The sequence below is a fragment of the Haliotis rufescens genome, unplaced genomic scaffold (assembly GCF_023055435.1).
Source record: "Haliotis rufescens isolate VD_foot unplaced genomic scaffold, xgHalRufe1.0.p SCAF_1, whole genome shotgun sequence".
Classification (NCBI taxonomy): domain Eukaryota; kingdom Metazoa; phylum Mollusca; class Gastropoda; order Lepetellida; family Haliotidae; genus Haliotis; species Haliotis rufescens.
Window position 1 is genome coordinate 74270283 of NW_025963779.1, and position 13627 is coordinate 74283909.

General features: G+C 41.2%; 1 protein-coding gene across 1 annotated transcript; it reads left to right on the forward strand.

Annotated features, from left to right (window-relative positions):
- Nucleotides 1-1607: 1607 nt before the first annotated feature.
- LOC124146777 (U11/U12 small nuclear ribonucleoprotein 25 kDa protein-like) lies at nt 1608-12743 on the forward strand. The gene is made up of 6 exons (XM_046517231.2): nt 1608-1727; nt 3280-3456; nt 5130-5253; nt 8292-8397; nt 10861-10935; nt 11747-12743. The coding sequence occupies exons 1-6, from the start codon at nt 1653-1655 to the stop codon at nt 11802-11804; spliced, it is 615 nt and encodes a 204-aa protein (XP_046373187.1). The 5' UTR covers nt 1608-1652; the 3' UTR covers nt 11805-12743.
- Nucleotides 12744-13627: the final 884 nt, after the last annotated feature.

Sequence of the window (13627 nt, forward strand, 5' to 3'; positions counted from 1 at the left end):
GGGAAGAGGGTGAGTTTTTATGAAACTTATATGGACACCGTGTTGTTGATGTGTGTTCTGGTATAACACTCTGGGTAATGGAGCTTGTGATACATTTCAACGTCCACGTTAACCATACGTCAATGGCTCTGGAATATATATTCAAAGGCTGTCACCATGCATGTTCCTAATTTATCACAATGTGATTGAGGGGCGGTCGGGTAGCCTAGTGGTTAAAGCGTTCGCTCGTCACGCCGAAGACCCGGGTTCGATTCCCGACATGGGTACATTGTGTGAAGCCCATTTCTGGTGTCCCCCGCCGTGATATTGCTGGAATATTGCTAAAAGCGGCGTAAAACAATACTCACTCACTCACAATGTGATTGTTTTACAAGCACCTAACTCCTCTTTTTCTTGGAGTGAGTGAGTTTGGTTTAACGCCGCTTTTAACAGTATTCCAGTTACATCACGGCGTGTCAGCTTGATGTGGGAGGAAAGCCCGAGGTGATGCAGGTCTCAGACGTTTACCACTTCGGTGAAACCCACGAGCACGGGTATGGTGCTGACAAACATAATTGGGGCGAACCGGGATTCGAACCCACAACCATAGGTTTCTGGCGTGCCCAAGGGACGCAACTCTGCACAGCGAATCGCGGCGCCTTAGAGGACTGGACCACCCGTGCCCCCTTCAATTTCTTGGAAGATTTAAAGAATGCTATTGTTTAGTTTTAAGGAAGGTCCTCTTAGGCTTTCTAAACATTATTAATTTATTTTCACTAATTAAATTCTGACTCATTTTTGTGTTCTTGTGAAATGTGTTATTCAGCAAACTATACTTGCCGTAAAAGGCGACTACGCTTGTTGTAAAGGCAACTAATGGGATCGGGTGGTCAGATTCGCTGACTTGGTTGATGCATGTCATCGATCCCCATTGCGTGGAACGATGCTCATGATATAAATCACTGGGTTGTCTGGTTCAGACTCGATGATTTACAGACCGCCGTCATATAGCTGGGATCCCGCGTACCAACAAGTGGCAGCCTCATATATAGTCAGAATTATTATATGATCGCAGATGTTTCCGAGCATATAATTATAATGAACGAAATAAGACAATTTCTCGCTCGTAGTTTCAAGTTTCGTAGGGTGTCGCTTTTTTTTACCAAGATTCATGTTTTGTTTTTTCACCCTGCCTCATGATTGCAGTCGGTCTAACATGTTCCATAGTAGGGTCGTATGTTACCGGTTGTGGTTTGCATTCCCCGTGTGTCTCCTGTCATTGGGTGTATAAATTTAAATTTATGTTGTGAGTGTTAAAACGACATCCTGGAACAGATATCATCTGCCTCTTTGTCAAACGAGGATGGAACTTTCATCTCACGCACATATCCTTTGACAACCCTGAACAGCGACCATATGTCGTTATTTTATGTCCGTTTCAAGCATCATATCATTCAAGATGCGGAAAAAAACGAAATGAGATTTGCGCAGAACAAATATATGTGCTGTTTTAACATACCATTCTTCAAATTCGTATGTAAGAAATAAAGCTGATATGATAATTATTTTTAGTTGTTTTTTTTCATTTAAGTAAAAAGATTTCGTTCGATTTAAGCTAGGTTTGTGTTTTGTAAAGTCACATGATCCAAAATGGCTGCGCCCATCGTCCCTGAATGTGTTTAACGAACAAAATCTTGACACTACCTAACGCGTCGAGGCAACATAATAGTGCACAACCTTTTTTACAGGTAAACAGGCTGGTATGATCTGATGAGTAAATGTCAGGTATTTCATACTTGTCTGAACCATAAAAGATGTACATTCCTCATTTTATCACCTATTTTCGTGCTACTGTTGTTGTTTTACCGAGAAGTTTCAGATATGAAATTGACCTTATAGTCACATTATAGTCCAACAATTCAGATTCCTCTAATTTAGTAGATACATGTTTATCTGATAAATATTTTTACATTATATCCATAACTAATAAATAATTTAAAAGAAATCCCTGTGGGGAATCAAGGCTGAAAGGCCCCCAGCAGCTTATGATGATCGTGGGAGGTGACCAAATGAATATGAGGGTCAGGTTCCGTGACTTGGTTGATTGCCTGTCATCTTGCTCACAATGTCAACCACTGGTTTGTCAGGTTCAGATTATTGGCAGACTGTTCATATCGTCGTGTTATGGGTTTCCGAGCCCCTAGGAATTATTTCTCATTACGTGTCTACGTTACGTTACCTTTGAGAACATTTATTTCTGTTAATACTTGGATGGTCAAATGACCATGTCGTGTTAATTTTATAGCGATAATGACCCACTGAGTGAGACAAGTCGATCAGGTGCCATCTTGTTACTGTCCATAATTTAGAACCCCTCCATAACACTAACAGTCAAGTTAAAAATAGATGCACAACATGGTCAGTCACTTGACATAACAGACAGGAAGTTTATAAGCATTAGTTGATATATAATCGGTGCATGTTCTGATGCAAAATTATCATCAGATCAAGTTTGATTAAAATGTGTATCAGTAAAAAAGTAGGTTTTGAGGTATGTTTTTGTTACTTATTGAATATCTTTCCTTGTGTAGCTGGGGCGGTCGGGTAGCCTAGTGGTTAAAGCGTTCGCTCGTCACGCCGAAGACCCGGGTTCGATTCCCGACATGGGTACAATGGGTGAAGCCCATTTCTGGTGTCCCCCGCCGTGATATTGCTGGAATATTGCTAAAAGCGGCGTAAAACCATACTCACTCACTCACTCCTTGTGTAGCTTAATCTGCAACATAACTTTGTTGACAAGTGGCAAACACTTTGATGTCATAGTCATGATAGTGGGCTTTGAAGCGTCATTAAGCGCATGGTCTCATTTTGTTAAGAGGATTGACAAAAGGTGAGGCTCGAAAACGTGAGATATATCTAGAGTACTGCTGAGTATGGTGTTAAGGAATTATATCTAGGAGTTGAATCTATATTTTTTACATTACATAATTTCGTAGTTGTACAAAAATAGTAAAATACAATAGAATTTTTAATTACCCCAGATGTGCAGTATCATGTGACCTCTTTTGGCCACATACCCAGCGTTATGTTGTGTGAGCTGACTATTATGAGTATAATGTTGCCACAGTGTTGTGTGGTATCATACTCTATGGTTTGGATATTACATGGTGCCATATTATAGTTGAAATATTGCTGACTGTGGTGTAAACTTTCACTCTCAACAAAGTGGCACTGGCAATACAAGCATGGCCATCTTCCCAAACAAGCTTCAAGTTTTTTTCCCATGTTTCCTTGTTCAAGATGGAGACGACTGTACAGGTGAAGACTGAGCCACTGGACATTCCGGAGGACAGAGGTCAGCCGTGTGTGGACACCGAGGGGGAGGAGGGGGAGATAGAGGAGACGGGGGTTGATGATGGCCTTCCCCATCAAGAGGCCATGGCCAGAGTGAACAGCACCATAGCTGAACTCATTGAAGTGAGCTTAACTTATATAGTTTAATTTCAGATACAACAAATTGTATGTGTGACTGTTTCATTACCAGTGTTCGAAATACCTGCCTGCCCGACCGCCCGAGACGGGTTGATTTCTACTCGGGCTGCCAGATTTTCAAATCCCCCTGCCCGACAGTCGGGTTATAATTCATATGTAAAATTTTTTTAAATTTATCCCGATGATAAGCATTATTTACATGATGTATTCTAGGATATTAAGTACAAATCCGACCTAAAAAGTGTTTGCTATTTTTTTTTGCATTACTTCATGTTCAATGAATTCGATTTAAAGTTTTAATTAAATTATCCTGAGAAACATATGATTATAGTGGGCAGACAGGTTTTGGTCAGGGCTGGCAAGTATTTCAGCTAGCCAGTCCTGTGGTCTGGCTGAAAATTTTTGGAGTTTCATACCCTGTCATTACATTTCACAAAGATGGTAACCACCTTGAGATTACTGTTGTTCCTAGAACCAATAGGTTGTCATGCGAGGCGATTGGCGATTGAGTGGTTACACTGAGTTTCCATGGTTACAGTGGGTGTCATCCATCATACCTCAGTCACTGGAATGCCTTGTTTAGACTCGATTATTTATCGACCACCATGATAAACTACTCAAAAGAAGTTAAAGAAGACCCGCTCCTTTCATATAACTATGGTTAATCAGTCATGCCATGACAGATTATCTATAGTTTGTTGTTTACGGCAACACGCTAGTTGAACATGGAGCTGGCCTCCCAATACAGGGACACTCGGCTTATTCCGTTACCTGCATAATACCATCACTATTCCTGCTATATGACAGTTGTCTGTAAATAATCAAGTCTGGACCAGACATTCCAGTGATTGCCATCATGAGCATCAATCGACGATGTTGTGATAAAGTGACATGAATCAAACAAGTCAGTCATGTTAGACGCCTCTTAAGGGGCATTCACACGGTACAACTAGTCGTATACAATTTGTTGCGTGCAACACATTGCATCGTGTGAACGGGCAAGTCGGTCCAACTTTTGACGTATGCAACTTGTTGGACGCGAGTTGTACGAAATAGGACATGCTCTATTTTCATGCGAAAAGTTGTATGAACGCAGCCAATCAAAACATGTATGAAAATCATGTGACATTTACACGGGTTGCTGAAGACCTATTCTAACTGGGAACTTCATGGTTAGATAGTATAACTATGGTGATCTGAATATGTTTTTCACTTAAAACATCTTTTATCACTCACTGAATAGACCCGTGGAGATCCAGGTTAGAATAGGTCTTCAGAAACCCATGCCTGCCGTAAAAGGGGACAATGCTTGTCGTAAGAGGTGACTAACAGGATTGGGTGGTCAGGCTCGCTGACTTGGTTGATGCATGTCATCGTATCCCAATTGCGTGGATTGATGCTCATGATGTCAATCACTGGATTGTCTGGTCCAGACTCGATTATTTACAGACCGCCATCATATAGCTGGAATATTGCTGAGTGCAATCTGTAATGCAATCTCATTTACATCAGATCTGTTACTCCTATCAAATCAAAGAAAAAGACCTGACCTAATAAAATTGCAAGTGAGCTTGTGGCGCAATGTGTACGTAAATATGGAAAACTTGTTCCCTGCGATGTATGAAAATGTGTCAGCATTGACCATTATGTGTTGCCAGTCAGACCCACTGCTGAAGGACCTTCCTGGTGAGGTGACATTAGAAGAGGTGAACTCGGCCATTGCAGTGGAGTACGGCCAGGCCATGGTGGTGGACGTGATGCGGGCAGATGGGGAAGTACTCAGTAAGTCATGTGACTCTAATTGACGTCTAAACTGGATCCTGGCTATATCTTGCTGCTAAACCATTGTAGTGTTTTCACTGAATCCTTCCAAATGTGTTTCCATTTTAAATTTGGTTTGATAATTTAAAAAGCTTAACTCCTTGTTATTATCCCCCGCCTCGAAGCGGAATGGGGATATAGGAATGGGTGCCGTCCGTCCGACACATTTCGTTTCCGGAGCAGATCTTGAAAAACCGTACCATATTTCTTCACCAAATTTGGCACATAGATAGGTCTAGTGGTGAACTGGTGCCTTTTGATAGTTTGGGATTTAAAAAAAAAAGGTTTTGAGGTTCCATGACAACGACTTTGACTTAGACTGAAAATCGCGGTAGTCCTCGTTTCCGGAGCAGATCTTGAAAACCGTACCACATTTCTTCACCAAACTTGGCACATTGATAGGTCTAGTGGTGAACTGGTGCCTTTTACAAGTTTGGGATTTAAAAAAAAAAGTTTTTCGAGTTTTCATGGCAACGACTTTGATTTAAACTCAAAATGGTGGTAGTCCTCGTTTCCGGAGCAGATCTTGAAAACCGTACCATATTTCTTCACCAAACTTGGCACATAAAGTCATCTCGCAGTATTGAATACATTTCCTTTCTTGTTGGTAAGTTCTGCATTGCTTTAGTGTATGTTCCTCCAAAAGTGTCATGGACAGGGTTGTTGCATTCACTGACTAACTTCATGCAGAAACACAACTCATTACAAATACAACAGTGTAACTGATCTTAAACCTACTCAACTGTATAAACACTACCTCCTATTCTGTATATATTCTTGCCAACCATACTCTGTACTTCACTTGCTTGATAACGGTGTTAGAACCTACACCGAAACCATCGCACCTAATTGTAATAAAGATATTGGCAGGGGATATGAGTATTTCATGCTTGCTTGTAAGACGTGACAGCATGCGTTACTGAAATATGTGAAATACTTGGCTATCACAAATATGTGTTGTATCTAGCATTTGTACAGTCTGGGTCATGTTTCTCAGTAACCTTTCAGCTTCTAAATTGTGGGTAAAATGTTTTTTTACTTTATCATTACAAAGTCAAACATCATCTGACTGATGAGATGCCAAGGTTATGTCATAATTATGTGCATATTTATAATTCACCAAATCCACACATTAAAGCGTGCTCATAGCGCTACATTATTACCCCGGTCAATGGATCAGTGTGCACTCGATTTTCATTCTCAGCTCCTTGGGGAGTATACAGTGCCAGCTGCCTGCATCTTTCCGAGGCAAGAGAGCTAACTGACTATGAAAGTCCAGTTTCCACCCTTGCTGAACTAGGCTGGTATTATGGAGTTACATTTTGGCTGGACTAACGAGTCTATGCATAGTCAAATCAAAATTGCGCACCAAAATCGAAATCCGGTTCATAAACTGTCATGCAGATTTCGGTCGATTGCAGAATTTGCAAAACATGCGCACCACCAACTCGCTGTCAGCAGATATTTTCCAAACCTTTCATGTTTTTAATCAAGGTGCTCACGTGATTTGATGCATTTCGCAATGTAAGACCCGTTTTATCACAATATAGATCTTGATTATCGATCAGATCGTCCTGACTGGGCGCCACCATTTTGTATTAAGCAAACGCAAGTGATACGAGAGGTGGAATTTGATTGGTCCATAGGAGAGGCATAGAAGGGACATAACTGGTAATAGCAACTGGTGGCGCTACGATTGAGCCCAGTAATTCCTGCCTAGTTCGGCAAGGGTGGAAACTGGACTTTTAAAGTCAGTTCACTCTCTTGCCTCGGGAAGATGCCTGCCTGTGAGGCACTTAAAAGTTAACAGTCACATTACCTTCTCATCCTACCGGGAAGTCACGATATGGCTGAAATACTGTCGATGTGACTTTAGATTTTAACTCATTCACTCATCCTACCGGTTACCCCTGCTAAACACCTCTGGTTAGTCCTGCACCATGACTGTGGAATATATTTATTTTATGAAAAAAACCACAATCTAGAAACATATACAAAAGCAAGTCTAGCCAGCTCTAGCTAGCTCTATTCCACATATGAAATCAGCATCGGCAAAATTTTTTTATTTTATTTTTAGAGTCAAGAAGGGTATTGTGTAATATAAGATTTCATAAACTAAATGTTAGTCTAACCTCTGGTGGACAGATGCACATTTCGGACAAAGTCACCTGCCTAAGGAAACACCACCTGCCTAAGGAAACTGCACATGTGAAACATGTGCTCGAGTCTATTTTCCGTCACCTTTTGACTAAACTTCAAAGAGTTCAAAACTGTGCTGCCAGGCTTGTTACAAAATCCAAAAAGTTTGACCATATCACACCGATTCTACGGAACCTCCCCTGGCTCAAATCAAAGAGAGAATCCAGTATAAAGTGATGCTGATTGTTTTCAATGCGAGACACAATCAAACTTCTTGAAGAGTTACGTGCCTGGGAGATCTCTCAGATCAAGCTGCCAGTCCCTACTCTCTGTGCCTATTGTTAGAACGACGACTTTTGGAGGTCGGAGTTTCGCCAAAGTTGCCCCTGAGCTATGGAATAGGCTGCCATTGGATATCAGGAACATTGACAGTCCTACTTTGTTCCGATCAAGACTCAAAATCTATCTTTTCACCAAATCTTTCTTGGAGTATTGAGGCTTTGTGTTTTCCTAACTGTGTATTGTCTCTTTTTGTGTAGACTCAAATGAAGCGCTTTTGAGCAGTTCTTCAAACTGGATACCAGCGCTATATAAATCTGTAGTTATTATATTATTATTATTAATTAGGTTTAAAGTGTCATTAAAACATATTTATTACTAAGTTTTTTAAAGAATTTGCATCAAATGATACTGATCCTGCATACAAAATTACACACTGAAAATGAAAATAGTGTTAATTTATGCAACTAGACAATATCCTTAAAATCAGATCATAGTGCTTGCTACTGCTGCACATTGTGTTTAGTTACTTGATAGGCTAGATGCAACACTGTGTAATCCTGCATGTGATGTGGTTTCAGAGATTGTGGTTGTGCAGGATGCCAGTGTTCTTGATCTGAAACATGCTATCAGAAGACATGTCACTCTGCGTCAGTCCAGGAGAGGCGGGACAACCCTCATCAGCTGGTACGTTATCACAGGACTTGGTGGAGGTCACACATATACATATTACATGTAGCATTATTTTGAGGCTCTTTAGTTTTTCTGATATTTTTCAGGCAGAGAAATATAGGAATTATGTACAGCTTTAACAGTGTTTAGAAAAAAATGTGCTGTGTGCTGGTTGCTAAAAATGAAAATAAATAATATCCATAATTAATGAGCCAAACAGCACAGCCATGCTCACTAAAAGGCTTTTCGATTTTATGTTTATGATCATTGATAAGCTTTGAGAAAATTTATCAATGTTTAACCTTATTGGCCAGAATCCCATCCTCATAGATTATCAATGATTGCATTGTGTGGTAGCCTCCCTTGTTTCTAAACTTCTCCTGGGTCTAGCAGGTTCATCCTTCTATTAGCATAGATATAACACTCCATCGCTACGGGACCGCCTCCTTGGTCTAGTGGTAGAGCGTCCGCCCGGAGAGCGGAAGGTCCGGGGTTCAATCCCCGGCCGCGTAATACCAAAGCGATAAAAGATTGTACTTGTTGTTATCCTGTCTGGTGCTCGGCATGATGGGGCTAAAACAAGGACTGGTCGGCTCGGAGTCAGTATACTGTGTCTGAGTGGGGATTCATGTTAAACTGCTGCATGATATCTCAGTGAGCTAGCACTTTAAATCGGCATCATTCCGGACTAGTACAAGCAGCCACACAAACACACACAGGTACATGCACGTCGCTATTTAAGTGCAATGATCTTGCTCGCGACCTTAAACCCCATTTCACCTCACCTCACCATTGTCACGGTTAGCTGGCAACAGTGTACACATCAGTATGACAAACAGTCTACAGCTAACCAGGAGCTGGATGTGTCTGTCAGATTTATGCATCTGTACATACTGTGCATTGAAGAATTGGAACACTTGGATAACCCTTGCAGTTCATGAGGCCTTCAAACAAGTGACAATGAACACATCAACAGTATATTCATTCATAAAACACTTCCCTGTGTAATACTGATGGCAATCACTGCACACTTCATAGTCTAGCCAAAACTCAAGAAGGGAGAAGAAGAAGTTGGCCAAAAGCTTTAGCTCATGACAGCAACATACTTTGAGCTATTTTGAAGATATGCCAATCTACAGCATGTAAACAAAAGAAATCTGAAATTTGATCACTGTAATATTATATTTGGCCTAAAGTCTTTTGGGCCAGGTCGGATACTTTTTTGTTTTGTTTTGTAATCCGTTAAAAATAGAGCAGACAATAAATGTGAGCCACCAGGAGAATCGGGACCTTATTGGTGCTAGGATACAATTGTGCTTTGATGTGCTAAAGACGCTTGATGTCAACTTACTTCAGTGAAGATCGCCATGTGTGATGTCATGTATCTCTGTAATAAATGTGGGGCACGGGTGGCCCATTCGTCTAAGGCGCCGCGATTCGCTGTGCAGAGTTGCGTCCCTTGGGCATGCCAGAAACCTATGGTTGTGGGTTCGAATCCCGGTTCGCCCCGATTATGTTTCTAGGTTTGTCAGCACCATACCCGTGCTCGTGGGTTTCACCGAAGTGGTAAACGTCTGAGACCTGCATCACTTCGGGCTTTTCTCCCACATTAAGCTGACACGCCACGATATAACTGGAATACTGTTTAAAGCGGCGTTAAACCCAACTCACTCACTCACTCACTGTAATAAATGTGAATTGAAGCTTGTGAATTGTATTTTTCTGTTCCGAATATGCTGTAGTTTTAAAATATAGTGAGAAGTCACAATGTGATTTTTCACCCATAACGTCCCTTATCTCATGGTTGGTCACAAATATTCATTAATGCTATTTTTAATAGATCTCAGTTTGTGTCTTTTTGCTGTTGTTAGTCAATAGGGGAAGCAACTAAATGCACAATTACCTATGTTGAAAAAATAAGGATTGGCTTATGAAATTGGATCACATGGTTTTCAGGCAGGGCTGTATGTATGCAGTGGTGCTAACAGATGAATGAGAAGTACCAAGGCTTGTGTAGGCTTGACAAGGACTTAAATTAGGCAGTGGGCTTAAGATTAAATCTGCGTTGAACAGGTTTAAACGTTCAATAAATGCCTTGAAGTTGCTAGCCATAGTCAACTGCCGTTACATAAATATATTACAATATGTTTTTCTCTGGTTGTTTGATATTAATTACAACACCATGTCGCAAAAGACAAGTTCATAACTTCTGAACAACTAATATTGAAACACTGATGTGTGAATTTGCATATTGAAATTGTGTACTGGTTGTGTTGGATAAAAATAAGGCCATTGTGACAATGAAATAAAGTAAGAATGTCCAAATGAATCAGAATGCACACTGAGTTCTTTCTTTTATCTTTGAAATGTGGGACTGTTGCCTCTAAGAGGGCTGAAAAAGGCCTTGAATTTGGTGTTTCGAGTTTTGTGAGAACCATGACTACGTTACATGAGGCACCGTGTGTTGTCTGTCACCAGGAGGTACATCTGGAGGAGTTACTGGCTTTATTTTGATGGGCAGAAACTCAGCGACGACAGGAGGACTCTAAAATCGTATGTTATTGGTTCTGTTTTCACATACTCTCATATTACAAAATTAACAGCATGGATTTAAAGTGCAACATTTTCTCAAGGTACCGGTAAATGTACAAGTGATTTCTAATATCTTCAAAACCTTGTGTGCATGGTGATATATAATTGAGAAATGCAGCACAATGGTGACAACACTGAAATCCATGTGGACCAGCTAATGTTGACAAACAGGCGTGGGTTATCTCCCTTTGACATATAAATGTTGTGACCTTTGTGATAATCTTGTATTTGGTGTTTGTTTATTTGTTGTTTAACGCCGCACTCAGCAATATTCCAGCTATGTGATGGCAGTCTGTAAATAATCGAGTCTGGACCAGACAATCCAGTGATTGACATCATGAGCATCGATCCACGCAATTCGGGTTCGATGACATGTATGAACCATGTCAGCGAGCCTGACCACCAGATCCCGTTTGTCGCCTCTTACGTCAAGCATAGTCGCCTTTTACAGCAAGCATGGGTTGCTGAAGACCTGATCTACCCCGGATCTGCACGGGTCTGTATTTGGCGTAGAAATGTCCTTGGTTGTCAGTGTGAACATATCTTAGCAGCTGTGCTACTGACACTGGTTTTAAGAAGTTTATCATCCAGGTTGTATCAGCTCCTTTGGACATAATGAGGATCAGATGGATACAGTGTGTGATTGGATTGATTCAGACAATGAACCACTTTCTCTTCTCTTATTCATTGAACACACATTCCACACTTCATATATTGTAGGGTATTATGTTATATGTTGATTCAAATGAAGACATTGATAATTTAATTTCAGTTATGGAATTCGAAATCGAGATGAGATCATGTTCATCCACAAACTTAGGAAAACATGAAGATAAAGGAGTGACATGTTGGATTTACAAAAAGAAGAGCCATCAATGTGATTTTGGAAAACTTGAATCATCTAGATGGACAGGATAATGTGAGTTGTCTTAGTGGTTCAGGAAATGTGAGTCATCTTTGTGGTTCAGGAAAATGTGAGTCATCTTTGTGGTTCAGGAAAATGTGAGTCAGCTAGGTGGACAGGAAAATGTGAGTCATCTTTGTGGTTCTGGAAAATGTGACTCATCTAGGCATGCTAGGTGGACACGGAAATGTGAGTCATCTTTGTGGTTCCGGAAAATGTGAGTCATCTTTGTGGACAGGAAAATGTGAGTCATCATTGTGGTTCTGGAAAATGTGAGTCATCTAGGTGGACAGGAAAATGTGAGTCATCTTTTTGGTTCAGGAACATGTGAGTCATCTAGGTGGACAGGAAAATGTGAGTCATCTTTGTGGATCTGGAAAATGTGAGTCGCCTAGGTGGTTCAGGAAGATGTGAGTCATCTAGGTGGGACAGGAAAATGTGAGTCATCTTCGTGGGACAGGAAAATGTGAGTCATCTAGGAGGGACAGGAAAATGTGAGTCATCTTCGTGGGACAGGAAAATGTGAATCCTAATGGGATCACATAACAAAATGTGAATCACCTGAGTGGGACAGGAAAGTGTGAATCATCTTGATGGGACCGAAGACTGGAATCATTGAGGTGGGACAGAAAAAAACAGACATGACACTGAGGAGAAAGAAGGAAATGTGATTCTTCAAGACTGGACTGTGGAAAAAGTGAATCGTCTGTGAGTGAATCATTTGACTGATAGTGGTGTGAAACAGTTTCTACCCCTGATGTGTCATATTCTTCTGGAGGACTAGTGATGTGAATGAGTCTCTACCCCTGATTTGCCATATGTCATTACTAGGACTAGTGAGTAAAATGAGTTTCTACCATGTCTACCACTGATGTGCCCCGATTATGATTCTTGGTTTCTCAGCACTGTCTGTCTGCTTGTAGCTTTCACCAATGTAGTAAGCATCTACAAGGGGTGAAACTGCTTTGCTTCCCTCCTAGCTTACTGCTATACAGCTGAAATACTGGTACTGTACTGGTCAAAGCAGTGTTGCACCCGACATGTTCTCTCACTCCCGAAACAGTTGTGCAGGGAACCTTGTCTGTTCTGTACAGACGTTGAAGTGACAGAGAGTACCGGTAAGTGTTCCTCTGTGGGCAAGTACTGTATGCCAACCACCCAGAAAATCTCTATTTTCATGATGATATATCTTTACAATCTGTTTAAGGTATTTGAACATGGTAATTATCAGTCAAACATTGATGTTCACTTAAACTCACTCAGTGAAAAGTATTTGAGGTGAGCACGGTGAGGTGAAATTGGGTTTAACGTCGCGTCCAAGATTATTGCGTTTATATAGCGACATGCATGAACGTGTGTGTGTGTGTGTGGCTGCTTGTACTAGTCTGGACTGATGCCGATTTATAGTGCTAGCCCACTGACATACCATGCCGTAGTTTAACATGAATACCCCATTCAGACCCAGTATACGAACTCCGAGCCGACCAGTCCTTGTTTTAGCCCCTTCGTGCCGAGCGCCAGGCAGGGTAACAACAAGTACCATCATTTAACGTCTTTTGGTATGCCGCAGCTGGGGATAGAACCCCGGACCTTCCGCTCTCCGGGCGGATGCTCTACCTCTAGACCATGGAGGCGGTCTTTTCAGTGATTGACTGCCTCCCCTGTCTTCCAAGGAGAGCGCAAAGTCTGTGGTCCAATCCCCTGACTGCATCTTACAAAAAGATGTTAAAAGATGGAACTTGTGTTACA

What these genes read in the sequence shown, in the direction of transcription:
- LOC124146777 (XM_046517231.2), top strand. Translation starts at nt 1,653, where the DNA reads ATGTGTTTAACGAACAAAATCTTGACACTACCTAACGCGTCGAGGCAA. An exon ending in CCATAGCTGAACTCATTGAA is followed by an intron (nt 3,457 to 5,129) that starts GTGAGCTTAACT and finishes ATGTGTTGCCAG; the next exon opens with TCAGACCCACTGCTGAAGGA. An exon ending in GACAGGAGGACTCTAAAATC is followed by an intron (nt 10,936 to 11,746) that starts GTATGTTATTGG and finishes ATTTAATTTCAG; the next exon opens with TTATGGAATTCGAAATCGAG.